Source organism: Dasypus novemcinctus, chromosome 1 (assembly GCF_030445035.2).
Source record: "Dasypus novemcinctus isolate mDasNov1 chromosome 1, mDasNov1.1.hap2, whole genome shotgun sequence".
Lineage (NCBI taxonomy): Eukaryota > Metazoa > Chordata > Mammalia > Cingulata > Dasypodidae > Dasypus > Dasypus novemcinctus.
In genome coordinates this window covers 202,407,717-202,425,681 of record NC_080673.1, presented here as the reverse complement: position 1 = coordinate 202,425,681, position 17,965 = coordinate 202,407,717, and the positions used below count along the sequence as shown (strand labels likewise).

At 47.9% G+C, this 17,965-nt stretch overlaps 1 protein-coding gene across 1 annotated transcript in view; it reads left to right on the top strand.

Annotated features, from left to right (window-relative positions):
• JAKMIP1 (janus kinase and microtubule interacting protein 1) overlaps positions 1 to 17,965 on the top strand; it is a 97,041-nt gene that overhangs the window by 12,358 nt on the left and 66,718 nt on the right. Inside the window, exon 3 of the mRNA XM_071217400.1 lies at positions 1,289 to 1,783. Coding sequence (XP_071073501.1) covers positions 1,289 to 1,783 — 495 coding nt within the window. The remainder of the gene's footprint in view (positions 1 to 1,288; positions 1,784 to 17,965) is intronic.

Here is a 17,965-nt window from a genome sequence, read left to right as displayed (position 1 = left end):
TCAGAGGGTGCTTTTATTTCCATTGAGTACTCTGGATCCCTGGGTGGGAAAGGGAAGTCAGGATTCGAACCCAGGCCCTACCGTTTCCAGTGCTCACTCTCCGAGCCTCCAGCCACAGAGGTGGGCCCGTGCACCCACCTTTCACTGTCCACCGTGCACTCTAGTTTCCCTTGGTGGATATTCCAGATGAAACAACCAGAGGAAACCAGGCTCCTGCTGGGTAATTTCCAGACACGGCAGGTGAGGCGCACCAGCCTTGAGGCCGCCTCGCCTGCGTGGTGCCTTCAGCCGCGCACCTGCCGCTAGTCTTCATTTCTCGATCCTGATCCAGTAACGACACTTGACACCATCCCCAAGTCCCGGCGCTTCCTTCTCCGGAGCCAGGTGTGCCTGGATGTTGAGGGTGTTTTCGTGGAGAGGCCCCCTGGCTGTCCTCTGGCTTGTGCTGGGTGCCGGGCACGGGGCTGGGGGCTCGAGGTGGGGATCACGAGGGTGGGAGCGGGGTCCTCGGTGGCCGGCGTCTGGGGGGCCCTTGTGTGGTGGCTCTGCTGCCGTCCTGTGGGGGTTTGTGTAAGCCTGTGTCCTGGGAGGGCGGGTCCTGCTGCCAGGGACCCTTCTGGCCTGAGGCCAGACCCTGACTCGTCAGCCCCTGCCACCTTGACAGCTCCCAGCTGCGTCTCATTAAAGACCATTAGCTCTAGTGGCGTGAAGGCTACCAGGTGTGGGGGATGCGGAGTCAGGCCTGAGGGCACTTGTCCTGGGGAGGGGGATGGGGACTGTCACGAGCCTTTGGGCACTTGACTTACATCCAGGGGAGAAGAATCTGGAAAGGCTGATTGGGGCACCTGATGGTACAGAGTGTGGGTTATCCCAGGAGCACCAGCACCCTGGCTTGGCACTTCCCAGCCCGAGGCCATCTCTGGGCCTGTGGCCTTCCTGTCCCCCTGGACCCCCACAGTCTCTCCAGGAAGGCTGAGCGGTCCACGGGGTGTCTGCGAGATGATTTCATCAGTCGGGAGTCTTTTGTCTGTCTTCACCATATCTGAATTTCCATTTTCCTTCTAATGTGTTAAATGAGTCATTTCCATTGATAACAATCACGTTTTATTTAGGTGAAAAGGCAAATGGGTTAACAAAAATCTCAAGCAAATAGTAGGAGAGGTTCTGGATGGGGTTGGTGGGAAGGGCAATGGCGTGTGGGGACCGCGGCGGGTCTCCTGGGTCACATGGCAGGGGGCCGGGGTCCCGCCCCTTCCCCTGACCGCCTGTCTGTCCCGCCCGGCTGCAGGTGGGCAAGCTGCGCGAGCGGCTGCAGGAGGCCCGGCTGGAGCGCGAGCAGGAGCAGCGGCGGCACACGGCCTACGTGTCGGAGCTCAAGGCCAAGCTGCACGAGGAGAAGACCAAGGAGCTGCAAGCGCTGCGCGAGGGGCTCATCCGGCAGCACGAGCAGGAGGCGGCGCGCGCGGCCAAGATCAAGGAGGGCGAGCTGCAGCGGCTGCAGGCCATGCTGAACGTGCTGCGCGACGGCGCGGCCGACAAGGTCAAGTCGGCGCTGCTGGCGGACGCGCGCGACGAGGCGCGCCGGACCTTCGACGGCGAGCGCCTGCGACTGCAGCAGGAGATCCTGGAGCTCAAGGCGGCGCGCAAGCAGGCGGAGGAGGCGCTCAGCACCTGCGTGCAGGCCGACAAGGCCAAGGCGGCCGACCTGCGCGCCGCCTACCAGGCGCACCAGGACGAGGTGCACCGCATCAAGCGCGAGTGCGAGCGCGACATCCGCCGGCTGGTACGTGCCACGCGCTCCCCTCCCCGGCGCGCACCCTGCGTGCCTTCCCTCGGGCATGCGAGAAGTGCACACCGCCGAGGACCTGCGGTGTCCCCGGCACTGTTCCAGGCATGGGGGAGGCAGCCAGGTCCCTGCCATCCTAGGTGTGCCAGAGGAAGCTTTGCGGGCCACCAGGTCTCCCCTCTCTAGCTGCGTGGTCCTTGGCAGATCACCTAACAGCTGAGAGCACGGTGTTCCCATCTGTGTGATGAGGTGATCAGAGGACAGGTAGGGTTGCAAGAATGGACTGTGATAGCATAACCAAGCTCCGGGCATTGATTTATTCATTTAGTTGATAAACCGGAAGCAGACCTGCACCTCCAGGGAAGATGTGGTAGGACGCAGCAGGCCGGGCACCCTCCTGCAAGAAGGGGGACGGAGTGTAAATTGTAAGCAGTTGAATTTTTAAACATACCAGAGAACGGCGGAGGCTGTGAGGGCTGGAGGAGCTAGCCTTCTAGAGGGGACGGGCAAGAGCCCTTCCTGGGTGCGCTGACCACTGGCAGCCACTGCCTTCCCTGGGGTGGGGGCGTTTGCCGACCCTGGGTGTGGGCTGAGGATTGGGGTTGGCGCAAGCACGGCGATGCTCTCAGGGATGGAGAAATCATTAGAATCTGAGTTGACGGGAAAGACCCGGAGCCTAGAGCAGCCTCAGACCCTGGGCCAGGTGGCTGCCCAGGATGTTCATGGACGTGTGGGCTGATGTGGGAGGCCAGCGAGCGGGGCTGGAAAGACGGAGTGAAAGCACTCAGGGCCAGGGGCACTGGAGGGGCTGCCCCGCAGCACGGCCCGTCTGCCCGCTAGATGGCTGTCAGACTTTGAACCTGTGTGGAGGTTAAAAAGCTGAAGCTAAGATGGTCAGACAGGCTCAAAGGACAACAATAGCAACTGGGATATTTACAAGAGATATGCCTTAATTATGGTGATACAGTGTGAAAGTAAAGAGATGCGAAAAGATAATGAGTTCCACAAACTCTAACTGGAAGCAAGCTGGTTTGGCTCTGGGTAAAGTAGACTTCAAGGCAGGAGGTAAGCCTCGAGACAAACAGGGACCGTCTTAATAATAAAAGGGTCAATTAAACAAGAGTGCACTTAATCAAACCTCAAAATGTATGGAAGAAAAAATTATGAAAACGAAAAGAAGTAGATAAATCCACAATTATAAATGGAGCTTCACACACCTCTCAGTAAGTGTTAAAAACAAGCAAACAAAAAATGAGGATTATGAATTGAGCCACATAGTTAACCAATTTGAATCAAGCTAACTGATTATCATCGTCCAGTAATTGCAAGATGCTATTTTTTTTAAGAGCACACAGAAAATTATCCAAATAGACAATAGATTGGGCCATAAAGCAACTCACAAGAAATTTCAAGAGATTGAAATCTTAGAGAGCATTTAATTCCCCTCTGGTAAAAAAAAAAAAAATTAGAAATCATAAAAGAACACGCTAGAAAATCTCCCAATGACTGGGAATTAAGCAGCATATTTCTAAATACCCGTGGCTCAAAGAAATGATTATTGTAATAGAAATGAGATCATATTTTGAATTGAATATAATCAAAGTACAACATTTCAAATTTTGTGGGTCATAGTTGAATCAGTCCTTAGAGCAAAGATATTTTAGGGAAAAAAAGAAATGCTGAAAATTAACCATCGAAGCTTCCAAATCAAGGGGGAAAAAAGAACAGAATATTAAACCCCAAGAAAGTAGAATGAAGGAAATAATAAACAGAGAAATCACTGAAATAAAATCAGTAAAGAAAATCAGTAAACTCAAAGTTAATTAAAATTGATAAATTGATAAGTCCCTAGCAAAACTGATCAAGATACTAGAAATCACCAGTATAAGAAGGGGAAATACAACAGCTCCTACATACTTTGAAAAGCTAAGAAGAGTTCATTTAGAACAACGTGTGCCAATAAGCTTGAAACTTAAATGAAACAAAGTTCTTAAACAAGCACAGCTCACCCAAAGTGAAGAAATGGGAAATGTGAGTATTCCAATAGCTGTTAAAGACATTGAGTCTGGAATTAACAATCCCTCCCCTCCCCCAGCCAAAAAAACAAAGGCCAGACCCAGATGGCCTCACAGGTAAATTCTTCAAATATTTAAAGAAGAGACAAATCAAATTTTATGCAAATTCTTCCAGAAAATAGAGAAATAGGGAACATATTCTAACTCCCTTTATTTTAAGCCAGCATAACTCTGATTCTGAAACCAATGACATTACCAGGAAAGAACATTTTTGGATTATTTATGAACATTAATACAGGAATCCTAAATAAAATATGAGCAAATCAGATCCAACAACATGTAGAAAAGCTAGTAAGTTATGACTAGATGGGGTTTATTCTAGGAATAAAAGATTGGTCTAATAGTCCAAATCAATAAACGTAGTCATAGAATAGTCATAGAATAAATCAGAAAGAAATGGTGTTCATCTTAGTATATGGAGAAAAAGCATTTGATAAAATTTACCATCCCTTTGTGAAAGAAATTCTCATCAAGCCAGGAATAGATTGAAATTTCCCTAATCCGATAATGGGTATGTAATAAAAACCTACTACAAACAGTATTCACTATAATAAAATAGTGAACATTTCTCCCTAAATTCAAGGATAAAGCAAGATGTACATTATCACCACCTCTGTTTGACATTGAATACAAAAGACAACAAAAATGAAAGTATTAATGATTGGAAAAAAAGGAGGAAAACTGTCATTGTTTGCTGATGTTATGAATGTGGTACAGAAAATCCAAGAGAATCTACAAACTACTAGAATTAATAAATGAATTAAGTGAAGTCTCTAGATACAAAGTTAATATGTAAAAATTAACTATTTCTGGGAGGTGGATGTGGCTCAAGCAGTTGGGCACCTGCCTCCCACACGGGAGGCCCCAGGTTCGATTCCCAGTGCCTCCTAAAGAAGATGAACTGCAACGAGCTGTGAGAGGAAGTGGCTCAAGTAGTTGGGCACTCGCCTCCTACATGGGAGGTCCCGGTTTCAGTTCCTGGTACCTTCTGAAGATGAGCAGGCAGACGAGAGAGCCATGGCTGGGGCAGGGTGGGTGGGGGGTAAAAAATGTTTCTATAGTCTAGCAATGGACAGTTGGAAAAGGAAACTTAAAAAATACCGTATCTAATAGAGCATCAAAAAAGTCAAATACCTAGGGATGAATATGAAATATAATAAGTTATAAGATTTCTACCCTGAAAACTACAAAGCATTGATGAAAAAAATAAAGGAGATTTAAACAGGGACCATTTTCATGGAGTAGAAGACTTAGTATAGGTATCAGTTTTTCCATAATTGACGTATAAATTCAAAGCTCTCCCTACCACGATCCCAGCAGACATTTCATAGACTTTGGCAAGGAGAGTCTGTAATTGATGTAGAATCACAGTCTTGAAGAAAAGCAGTTGGAGTCTTACACGGCCATCTAACAACGTTTAGTCTAAAGCTTCAGGACTCAAGCCCATGAGGCTGAAGGAGGGACAGATAGGTCAATGAACAGAAAAGTCTGGAAAGAGACCTAGACATACATGCTTGCTCGATTTAGAACAAAGGCACCACTGTCATTCAGTAAGGACAAGATGGTCTTTTTGATAAACAACATTGGAGCAGGTGGATATCCATAAGAAAAAGGTACCATGCTATAGGGATATTAACCCCACATTATACCATCCACAAGGATGAGTTCTTCTGGACCACAGACATAGATGAAAAAGGAAAACAATGAAGCCACGAGGAGAAAACAAAGAAGGACCTCTTCCTGACCTAGGGACAGGCGAATACCTCCTAAGCAGAACAAATACACTATTCACATCAATACACTCTTTAGGAAAGGTTGTACTTTGGACAATAAAGAACTTTTGTTCGCCTAAAGGCTTTGATCAAAGAGAGACAAGGTAAACTACAGACTGGGAGAAGATATTTTCATTAAGTGTGCCAGAAAGAACCTTTATTCTGATTATAAAAAGAACCATAAAACAATGTGAAAAATAACGAAATTTTACAATGGATAAAGACTTGAAATGGAACTTCAAAAAGAGAATACCTAAATGACCAATAAACATTCGAAAAGGTGCTCAAACTCATTGATCCCTGATGAGGGAAATAAAAATGAAAATCACAGTGTAATACTATTTTACATCCTCCAGAATATCTACAAAAAAAAGAAAAAGAAAAAAAGGCTCTGACAATAACAGTTGATAAGAACCCTCGTACATTACTGCTGGGGCTATAAAATTGTGCAGCCACTTTGGAAGGTGTTTTGGAAATTTCTTAAAATGTTCAACATAAATTTATATTTTGAACCAGAAATTCCACTCTTAAGTATCTACTTAAGAGTAATGAAAGCATGTATCTACATAAGGGTTTTTATGTGAATGTTCATAGCAATATTATCCATAAAATGGAAATGACCCACACATTCATTAATTGGTGAGTGGATAAAATGTAATATGCCCGTTGAATAGTGTACTATTCAGCAATTAAAAGGAATGAAATATGGGTGCGTGCTGTAGCGCGGACAAAACTCAAAAACCTCCTGCTAAGCCACAGACACCACGATACGAAAGACCTCGTGTTGTAGGACTGTGCTTAGGAGTGGGGTTCACTGTCGGGGATGAGGGGGTTCTTGGAAGGGTGAAAATGTTCTGAAGCAATTATAGTGAAGGCAGCATAGCTCACTTCTAAAAATCATTGATTGTACACTTAAACTGGATGAATTTTATGGGTTATAAATTATACCTCAAAAACCTTAAAATAAAAAATGAAAATCTGGGAAATTCAAATAGTTTGATAAAAGTTCAGTTGAGAATCATGGACCTTGTATGTGTATTAAGAAGAATAAACCATATTTATAAGAGAAGTGAAAACACACAATGAGCTAACCTCTGCATCACCACCAGGATGGCTAAATTTAGAAAGACTGGCAATACCAAATAATGTCAAGAATTTAGAGCAATGAGAACTCTTGTATATTCCTAGTGAGAGTATAACTTGGGTTCAACAGTTTTAGAAAGTAGGAAATATCTTCTATAGATATCTCCTGTTCCTATACTATGTCCTACTAATTCCACTTCTAGGCATATGGCCAAGATAAATGAGTGTGTATGTCCACCAAAAGATATGTACAAGAGTACTGATAATAACTGTGACCACTATAGCCTCAAACTAGAAAGTCTGAATGTCCACCATCTGTAAAATGGGCACTTCTGCTTTTAGCCATCCAAAACTGGCATTAGAATGAACCACCCACTGTAAACAGTTATTAAGCTGGCCAAAACACAGGGCAACTATTTTTAAACATCAGACAGCAGGCAGCACAAGCCTATGATCCTTGAAAGATCAAGCAGGTGAGGTCAGCCCCACTCTCCCCTAGCTTTCTGCTTGGGGTCCTTTCCTGACTGCAGTTCGGGAATAGAGCACAAGGCAGAGAGCTGGGTTTGGGAGCAGTGAGGCCGCTGGAATTGCACTGTCTACCCAAGAGGGTAGCTGTGTAGAAGGCAGCTGGTAGTATGTGCAGAATTCTCTTGGGTCTTTGGCCAAGGGCTGGTGTGCACGGCAAAGGGCGGCATTTGTGAGGCCTGGCAGAGCAGCTGCTGGGGGCTGAGAGCCTAGTGGAGATACTGAGCCAGGTGCTGGGAGGCACCAGGGCTCTAACTCAGCCCTGGTGGAGAGACCTTTTCAGACACCTCGGACATTTAGCTGAGAGCTCAGAAAGCCCACACTCTGGGAATAAGGATGTTCCCAAGGACAGTTTCTGAGCCTTAGTGCTATTGTCACTTGGGGCTGGGTAATTCTTTAACATGGGGGCTGTCTGTGCGTCGTAGGGCGTTTAGCAGCATCCCTAGTCTCGATCCGCTAGTTGCCAGCTGTGACCACCAAAAATGTGTCCTCATATCCCCAAAGGGGCAAAATCACCCTGGTTGAGAGCCACCGCTGTAGAGTAAGGGCCAAATCCCAGAACTCATGACAAATCCAAAACAGACTTATCCAGCAAAGAAAGAAATCACTCCTGACAGGATAGAGCAGATATGCCAGTAGTTTAGCTCTTGCCATAACAAAACTCAGCACCCTTTGAAGTAAGACAGAATAATCCAGACTTCTTAGAAGCAACATAGCAGCCACAGTATTCAGCATACAATAAAACATTTCAAGACATCAGGAAGCGTGACCTTTAATCAAGAGAAAAAGCAGTCAATGGAAACAGAACCCGAGATGGCCCAGATGTTGAAGTTGGAAGGCAAGGACTTTAAAATACATTTAATAGCTCTTTTCAAGCATTTAAAGGAAAAGAAGGGCATAATGGGTGAACAGATAGGGACATCCTGGCAAAGAAATGGAAACTATTAAACAGAAAGTTTAGGTCAGAAATGTGACGTATCTGAAAGGAAAGAAACTCACTGGATAGGGTTAATAGCAGATAGGAAACTGTAGAGAAAAGGGTCAGTGAATTTAAAGATAGAACAATAAAAAATAAACGAGAGTTGAAAGATACTGAACAAAAAATGAGTAGTGCCCATATCCTGTGGGCCAATATTGTCTCATATGTGTTACTGGAGTATTAGAAGTACTAGAAGGAGAAGAGAAAGAGACAGAATGGGGAAGAAAAAAAGTTTAAAGAACAAAATGGCAACACATTTCTCAAATTCGGTAAAAGATATCAATCTATAAATCTAAGAATCTCAGAAAATCCCGTCAGGATAAATATAAATAAAACTGTACCTTAGCATATCATGATCAAACTACTAAAAACCAAAGATAAAGGAAAAAATCTTGGAACCAGCCAGACCTAAATGACACTTTACCTATAGGGGATCAAATGATGGCTGGCATCTCATCAGAGACAAGGCTAGAGATGATGGAATGGTATCTTTTAAAGTGCAAAACCAAAAATCTGTCAACTCAGAATTGTACATCCAGCAAAAACATTCTTTCCTAAAAAATAAGGGTGAAATAAAGACATTTTCAGATAAGTGAAAACTAAGATAATTCATCAGCAGAAACCAAACTGCCAGAAATGCTGAGGGAAGTTCTTAAGATGAAGGCATGATATCAGATAGAAATTCAGTTTTATAGGAAGGCAATGAAGAACATCAGAGATGAGTAAATGTGAATAAATATACATGATAATTTATGCATTTATTTACATATAATTCTCAGTTTCTTTAAAAACACAAGTGGTTATTTAGAATAATAGCATTGTATTGAGGTTTATAACATGCACATAAGTAAAATATGGAGGTAGTTAGATGTAGATAGATGGAATGATATTCATTCTTGTAAGATTCTTACATCTTACTTGAAGGAGAGTACAATACAATATAAGGAGGCTGTGACAAATCAAGATCTAAAAAAAGCACAAAGAGACACAGTTAAAAAGCTAATTGAGGAAATAAAATGGGATGCTAAAAAGCATTTGTTTATGCCAAAAGAAGGTTGAAAAGGACGATCAAAAGAAAAATCAGATGGGATAAATAAAAAACAAACAGAAAAATGGGAGAATTAAACAAAATTGTTAATGTGGCATTACGTTAAATGTGAAGGGTCTAAGCCAGTTAAAAGGCAGAAATTGTCTGACCGGATGAAAAAGACACACTTTAAATATAAAGAGCTACTTTCCTAAAGTAAAAGCATAGAAAATATACTGTGTAAACTATAGAAATAACGAGAATTGATAATGGTGTCTTTAGTCAGTGGAATATTACACAACAATGTGAAAGCATGACCTTATGACACACCCAAGGACATGAAAGACTCTCACGGACATAATGCCAGCACTAAAGAGGACCAGAGACCAGCACAAAACCTAGATACCATGTGATTCCATTTGGATGAAGTTTAAGAAAGGTAAGATTAATCTGTGGAGATAGAATGGGTTACCTTTGGGGATGGGCTGATTAGTCTTCTCAGGTCTTAGAAATTTCTTTTCACCTGGGTTGTGGATACAGAGGTGTATGACATATAGGGAGACCTTGCTTGTGCGTTACATGGAATGCACGCCTATTGGACCCACATCCCTGCTTCGCATGGCACCATGTTAAATGGGACACATGCATATTGGAATTGCAGCCCTGCTTTGTATGGTTTCTGGCGAATGAAATCTAATCCAATCTGTGTAGCCACACAATGCAAAGAAGGGATTTTGATATGTACAACTTGAATTAATACAGTGACATGCAAGTGAGGACTACATGTATATGTAAAAATTAGTTGAATGATACATTTAAACTTTGTGCCCTCTTCTGCATTTATGTTACGCCTCAACTAAAGAATCATTAAAATGAAAAGGAAAATAAGTTACCAGCATTTCTAGGTGTTTCGAAGGGCCCGGTCAATGGCACCCTGCTATTGTCTGCTCTGATTCTGAATCTGTTTGAGATGAAGACAAAAGCATCATCAGCTGGTGTTGTAAATTGTTACACTTACTAGTGACAAAGGCTAAGTCAGAAAATGCATTTTTTGTAAAAGGCCAAGTGGTTTTTGAACTTCTTGTCCCTGTTTAGACTCTGCAGCAGCTTAGAGGAGGGAAGGTTTGAGTCTGCAAGTCAGCAGAGCAGATGCCGCCACCCAGGCCCTGGCTGGCCCTGGCCCCGTGGAGGAGAGGGTGGAGAGCCAGTCCTCACCGTCTGGCCCAGGGGTTCTTAACCAGGGGTCGTCGGACCTGGAGGTCTGCGGGAAGGTTTCAGGGGGTCCGGGAACTTGAATTGAAAAAAAATCCGCTTATTATCTTATTTTCTCTCACCTCTAACTGAAATGCAGCATTTCCTTCACTTATGAATGTATGCAATAAATTACAGCTGTATGCATTTCATACCACGTTACAGTTGCATGTCTCAAAAAATCACGCTCATCCATGTTTAAAAATTACGGCAGTTGTTAGACCCGACGCTAGTGGAGTGCCATAGAGCTATCTGCCACTATGTTCTAGAAGGGGTCTGTGGAACAAAAAAGGTGAAGAACCCCTCATCTGGCCCTTTGAGAGACTGGCGCCATCTAATTGAGAATGTTGAGGAGCAAGGGGTGGGGCAAAAGGCCAGGGGCTGGAGGGAAATGGCTCCTTGTGGGAGGCAGGGTCTCCCCTAACAAGATGGACAGGAGGCTTAGTTCAGTCCTTTTGGTGTCAAGGGGCAGAAACCCAGCTCGAGCTCCGTCAGTACCTTTGGGAATTGGTCAGTAACTGAAAACACGGCAGGTGGCGCGGGGCCTGGCGGTGGAGAGGACGTCTCGGACGGGCTCTTCCTTCCTCCCTCCCCAGCTCTACTCCCCTCCGAGTCGACTTCACTGTCAGGCAGGCTCTGGGACGAGGTGGCTGCCAGTAGCTTTACTTGCTCCGGCTCAGATGCTTGTGGAAAGATTGTGTCAGTTTCCACCAAGGCCTGAATGGGCCCTGATCGGGGATGGACTAGGCCAATGACGAGGAAAGGAACTTGGGGAGGCCCACCCCGACCCCCCTGAGCAGAGGGTGAGGCCGCAAGGGGGCAGCTGCTCAGGCAGAACTGCCAGGGTGTCCACACCGACGCGCCTTGAAGGAGGCCACGCCATGCCAGGCTGTGCTTGGGTGCCCGGCACCCACTCCGTCAGTGTCCATTGTTCACCTCTGACTTTTTTATTCCAGAACTCTCTGGAGGCCGCCCCTGAGCGGTCTCTGGTTGTCAGCAGACCCTGTGTTTCTGTCTCACCGATGCGTTGAGCCACAAAAGCTCCAGCTGCTTTTCTTTCAGAGAGAGCCTTCACTGGCCTTAAGATAATAAAAACAAAACAGCAACCTGCCATCCTGATCTTGAATTATCTTGATCAGAGGCAACAAGATTGGGTTCCTCCAAGTTGCAGAAGCAGGTTTTGGTCCAGCTTAGGTTGGCCCCAGCGCCGTTTGCCAAGTGATGACGAAAATGAACATTTCCCGTTGCGTTTCTTGTTGTGCAGCGGGCAGTGGCGTGTAAAGCTTCACCCTGTCTTCACAGATCGCTTTCTGAAGGTCGAGGTATTTCAACTCTCATCTGGCAGGTTAAAAGTTGAGCAGCATCTCGATGTCCTCAGGTGGCCCTAACAAAGCACCATGACCGGGATGGCCTAAGACACCAGAAGGTGTTGTCGCGCAGTCCCCGATGAAGGTGGCGGCGGGGCTGTGCTTCCTTCCAAGTTCTTGGGGAAGGATCTGCCCCGGGCCTCTTCCAGCGCCTGGTGGGTTGCGCCGCCCGTGGCCTTGTCCGTCTGCCTGTGCCCAAACTTCCTCCTCTTCTGGGGACCCAGCCTGCTGGGTTCAGGGCCCTCCTCCAGGGTGATCGTGCTCTCACCTGCCGGAGTCCATCCGTAGGGGCCCTCTTTCCAAAGTAGGGCAGAGTCTGAGGGCCTGGGATTAGGGCTCCAAAGGATCATTTGGGGGGATGTAGTTCAGCCCGTCAGAGTGGAGTTTCACCCTCTTGTGATGGACACAGGATTGAAAGCAATGCCCACTGAGCTCTCTTAGCATTGACAGAGTATTTGATGCACAGACAGCAGGCGTGGAACTAGGAAAATAAAGAGATTGGGGAGCCTTCTTAAGACAGCAAGTTACAAGAAACACTGGACCTCAGTAACTGGTCCAGGGTTGGGAATAGGCAGAGCTCAAAGAGGCAAAGCAATGCCTCCTAAATATAAACGATTGTCCAACTTCACCAGTTATGAAGTGCAAATTAGAACAGCAGGATGCTTTTGTTTCCTGTCAAATGAGCCAACATTAAAAAAATAACAGGGGGTGACTCAGATGTCAAAGAAGAAGACGGTGACAAGGGCTCCTGCAGGTCCCTCCTGCAGGCCCCTCTCGGCCTCGGGGCCTTTGAACGGGCAGGGCCCCCGGCCATCCTCTGAGAGGACACTTCGGGATCTTTGCATGGCTCGGCCCGTCTCACTGTTAAGCTCCCACCCCAAACGTCACTGTTGCGCGGAGCCTGTCCTGAGCACTGGCATTTTTGACAAGCTGTAGAGACTTGGGGAAATGCACGCAAGATTGAAAGTGAGAAAACGAAACAGGACACCCCATTCTATACGCACAGCTGTGCAAATGAATGAAAAAGAAAAATGCGTAGATGCCTGAGGAAGAGGGAACGGTGGAAGTGTTGGCAGAGGTGGCCCCTGGCTGCCAAAGTTATTTATGGGTGGCCTCTGTGTCTTTATTCCTTGGGGTATTTTCATTTTCTTCTAGTGAGTGTGCATTCTTTTCATAATTGGGCAAAACTGGGTTTTTTGAAAAAGTGCTTTTGTTTGGAAGGAATTTGACAAGACAGGGGACATGAAGTCACAGGTAATACTGGGCCTTGAGCTGCAGGACCCTGGGGGGATGGGTAGGAGAGGGCTGAGGCGCCAGCCTGCGTGAGGGACTCGGGTCCCCAAAACTCCAGGGTCCCGCGGTTTGCTTTCAGGTTGCTTTGAGAGTCTCTGCTTTTCTTCCCAGGCCTGTGTGCCGAGCCTGCAGCCTCCGGGCTGGGGTCAGACCCTCTCGTGCCAGCTGGTGGGAGAGACTGGCTCGTTTCCAGTCTGTTTTGTGTTTGCATCTAGCGGGAGGCAGCTGGGCGATGTGGGAGGGGGTTGCCTCTCTCCCTTGGCCAGGACATTGAAGAAGAGAGACTAGCGTTTCCCCGTGCACTTCACTTGGTGAGCACCTGCTGGTTGAGCACAGATTCTGGGGCTTTCCTTTTGCCCTTTTATAAAACCATAATTAGGAAGCACGCCATCCGCCCACTGCAGACTTGCTGGGTGCCTGCTGGGCCGGCCTTGGGCTGGGGTGCCGAGGCCAAAGGCGGGCAGTCCGGGGCTGGGCGCTGAGGACACTGGACCCAGCAGCAGGAAGGAGAGGGTGAAGGTGCCCAGATGACCAGCGGGGTTGAGTGATGAGGGGCACACGGCCGGGGCTCGGTAAGCCTCTGCCCCTTCTCCATCGCGCCCTTTCCCAGTGAACGCCGCAGAGTCGTTCTCCCGGCAGCCCCTTCAGGCAGCGGTGGGCCGTGCCTCCCTGCACGTGGACAGCAGTCGCTGGGCGGGGGCCTTGCTGCGCTTCCTGACCCTGCCCTTGAGGGACTGCCCCCTCCACGGCAGCGAATGCTCCCGAAGGAGAACTGGAGCGACTGTTTCCACAGCGCCACGTTTGGGAGGTCGCACTGGGCTGGTGCCCGAGACCAGCCTCGTGTTCTCGTGTCACATAGTCCTCAGTGTCTGCCTTGAAAACAGTAGCACGTGGCTCTGACTTCCTGCCAGCAGCTGCCTGCAAAATAGTAGACGGCCAGCTTAGCAGGGGCGGAAGGGCTGCTGCTGTCAGTGGCAGGGACGGGATTTGCTCTCAGGCAGTGAGTAGAGTTCTGGGCACGGTGGGTGCCCGTCAGTGGAATATTTTTCTGCATTGCAACGTGGTGTAGGCATTAGGGCTACAGAGAAAAATCAGGGGTGGTCCTGGACTGCAGAAAGCTGACACGTTACCACGGACAGGCCTGTAAACAATTACAGTGTGGGGGGTTCAGTTCAGGGATGGGATCATATAAGCCAAAGAGCAGCAAAGATGTGATTACCCTGTGTGTGAGTTCTGAAGGATGGATAAGAGTTTGTCCACAGCAACGCTGGCAGAGGTTAGGAGGTGTGAACGGGCGTGATATGGTCATTTGTATCTCAAGTCTGAGATAGCCATGGTGATGTTTGACTCTTGGGCTTCTAGTAAACTATTAAGTGAAAACTACATTGGAATATACCATTGCCCAGTATTCCAGACTTTATTTTCTTTCATTTAACAAGAGTTTGTAAATTATTCAATGTCTGTGGGAAAAGTATATGTAGCAGTTTGATATATTGGTGAATTCCAAAAGGAAATATTGGATTATGTTTGTAAACTGGTCTGTCCCTGGGTGAGATTAAATTATGATTAGGGTTTTGATTGGGCCACGTCAGTAGGGTGTTGAGTCCCTGCCCCTTGGTGGGTGGGGACTCACAGATAAAAGACACAGCAAAGGACAGAGTTGGAGCTTTGCTGTTGGAATTTTTGATGCTGGAGTCTTGAGCTGGAGCCTGGGAAGTAAGCACAGAGGAGCTTGGTCATGAGGAAAGAGAGAAGGCCTGGGAAGAGAAACAAGCCATTCACCTAATAGTCTGCAGTTGACCTTGTGGAGTGAGCAGAGCAGCTGAGCCCGGAGAGAGGCAAGCCCTGGGAAGAGAGGAGCCAGGGAGCCGGAGCCCCGGCAGACGTCGGCAGCCATCTTGCTCCAACACGTGGCAAAGGACTTTGATGAGGGAAGTAACTTGTGCTTTATGGCCTGGTAACTGTGGGCTTCCACTCCAAATAAATACCATTTATAAAAGCCAACCGATTTCTGGTATTTTGCCTCAGCATCCCTTTGGCTGACTAATACAGAATAGGTGAGATAATGGACACCTGTGCACCTGCTCCAGGAGGGACAGACACATCAAGGTGTAACTGAAGCCCCGTGCTTGCTCCCATCCCCCGTCACTGGAATTTGGAATGGATGATTCTCATGAATGTGTTTGCCCTTCAGTTTCCTGCTCAGGTGGTTATAAACCATATAGTGGTGCTGTGTGCACATTTTTAGAGTCTTCCTGCTCTGTGACCTCTGGGGACCTGTGGTCAAGGAGATGTTGCAGAAGGGATGGGCTCTGCTGCAACCTCAGCAGGCATGGACGGAGGGCTGAAGTGGCACACCAGTGAAGGAAGCGGCCGTCCCATCTGCCTTCCCGTGGGCTCTCAGTGCACAGCATCTCCCCTCGATGGCTTTCCAGCACCCCTCTGCAGAGCCCCGAGAGCCCCAGAGGAGCGGGGTAGGGTGGGGGACGTGGCCATGGGGAGCAGGAGGGTCCGGTGCCTGCCCTATTTCTTTCCCTGTACACTCAAAGGAAGTGGTTCTTTGCCCAGTGTCTCTCATTTCGTGGAAGGGGAAACTGAGGTCCGGAGACAAGAGCGAGTCACCAAAGAGCAGAAAGGCCATTCACTGACCGTGATTCACTGGCTATTCGCCGGCCTCTGGGGCCAGGTTCTGGGCAGACTTGTGCCCCAGCACGCCTGGGACGTGCTGTTGCAGGGAGGGCAGCTGAGAGGGCGAGGGTGGGGATCGTTCAGGAAGGTACTGGGAGGGCTTCGGGGTGAGGCCCCGTTTCTCTTCCCTCTTTCTTCAAGGCTGGTGGTGGTTGGTTCCCCACCCTCACCCCTCAGTACCTGAAGGACTTGGGGTTCCCGGGCTCTCGCATGGCACAAAGGCACCCGTGGAACAATTCTTTTAGAGCAGAGCTGCCCCGGCCGCTGCAGTGAGCGCCGTGCCGTGGCGGGTGTCAGCTGTGGGGGTTCCCTCGGCGCGATACGCCACAGGACATCTCAGGAGTGGGCGGCAGTGTGACTTGGTGCCTCTTGAAGTCCCCGTCCAGCTCCAGACTGGGCAGCCAGTCCTTGGCAGATCACGCGTTCACATCCTGCTAATCTGGTGCTGAGAACTGCAGGAGGAAGGCATCAGTTTAAAATTTCCAACTTTTAGAAAACCTAGGCGTGTGTCGGTTCTGTGTCCTCACGCGTGCGCTTCAGCCCTTCTCCTCTTTGTGTGCGTGTATGTTTGCATGTTTGTGGGGACATAACAGGGCATAATAGGAAGAGAAAGCCTTTGGCGAAAGTCTGCTCTGGGTGGGAATCCAAACTCTACCACCTGTCAGCTGTGCGACCCCAGGCAAGTTGCTTAGCCTCTCTGAGCTTTCAGTGCCTCCTCTATAAATTGGGGATAATCACGGTCTGCCTCAGGATTAGGAGAATTAAATGAGCCCATCTTCTAGAAACAGCTTATTGTTTCCGGAATGGGAGACATGCAAACTATGTGCCTTTGTCATAGGAAATGTTGATATTTTAGGGAAATAATATGGAGGAAACCATGCTTTTACAGAAGAGACTGCTGGAGCTGAATTTAAAATGTACCAGGGATTCTGTGATTTAAAGTTTCTGTTTCTATTTCAGGGCATAACGAAAATATCCTCAGTTTACTCTCAGGATGTGTGTGTCGTTTTCACTTTCAATGACCCAATTAGGAAAACTGAGCAAAAAGAACAAATGTCCGTTTTTCCCAGTCTGTCCCTCCCCTTGATAAATGTCCTTCCTTGGGCAAATCGGTTGCCAGTGGCAACGTGTCCGGAAAGTGGGCTGCCTGTTTCGTTTCCTTGTCAGCTGGATTAGATTAGGAATGCAAGAAGGCTTTCTGACTTCCGCACGTGCATTTAATATTTCTCTTGAAATAAGTCATCATGGGAGGCATGAAGGAGCAGAACTCCTGTTTCTGGACCTATTCCTTAGCTCGCTTAGGATTAGAACTGGCTGCATGCCTTTAAGAAGTTTCTTTCTTTCTCATTAGCAAAGTCTGTAGGTCGGCAGCTAAGGCTGCTCTCAGAGTCACAGGCGTGTCCCAACTTGCCCCTCAGAGGGCATCTGGGCTGTGGGCCTTCTCCTCATGGACCCTTATCCCCCATGGAGCACCGGCCATCACATGCTCATCCCAGATTGACTGTAGGAGGGAAGGTGGAAAAGAGTGTGGAGTCATCACTTAATAACACCATCTTTTTAGAAGTCCTGCCTGCTCTCATTTATACCTCTTTGACCAGAACGTATTCACTGGGCCACACTAACTGTAAGGGGGCAAGGGTGGCAAATGTCGTCCTGTGCTCCAAATAAATCCACGTGGGATCCCAAGGAGGAGAGTGAGAACGGGTGCCAGGGTAGCTGCCACTGCTTCATTCTCCAGTTCCCCAAAGCTTTGCGGTGATGTGGAGTGAACAAAATTACTTGCCCATCTGTGGTCTCGTTGGGAGCCAGCTGAACCGAGGTTTTTGCTGAGACGAGTGTCCTCGTGGATTTGGACGCTGAGAAGTGCTGAGATTCCAGGCCCGTGGGCCAGCGGGGGCTTGGGGGAGGCTGAGCCGAGCCCGCCTCTGTTCTCCTGCTGACCTCCGCCTCTCCGGGTGGGCAGCGGCAGCTTCGAGGGTCCGGGGGAGACTGCATGGGGAGCGTCTGTGTGGTACGAAACGTCGAACCTTGCGCTCGCTGGGCACGCAAGAGTTGAGAGCTGGTCCTCGTCCACTTCCTTGCTCTTTCCCTACTTCTGTGTCAATGGGGATTTAATTTT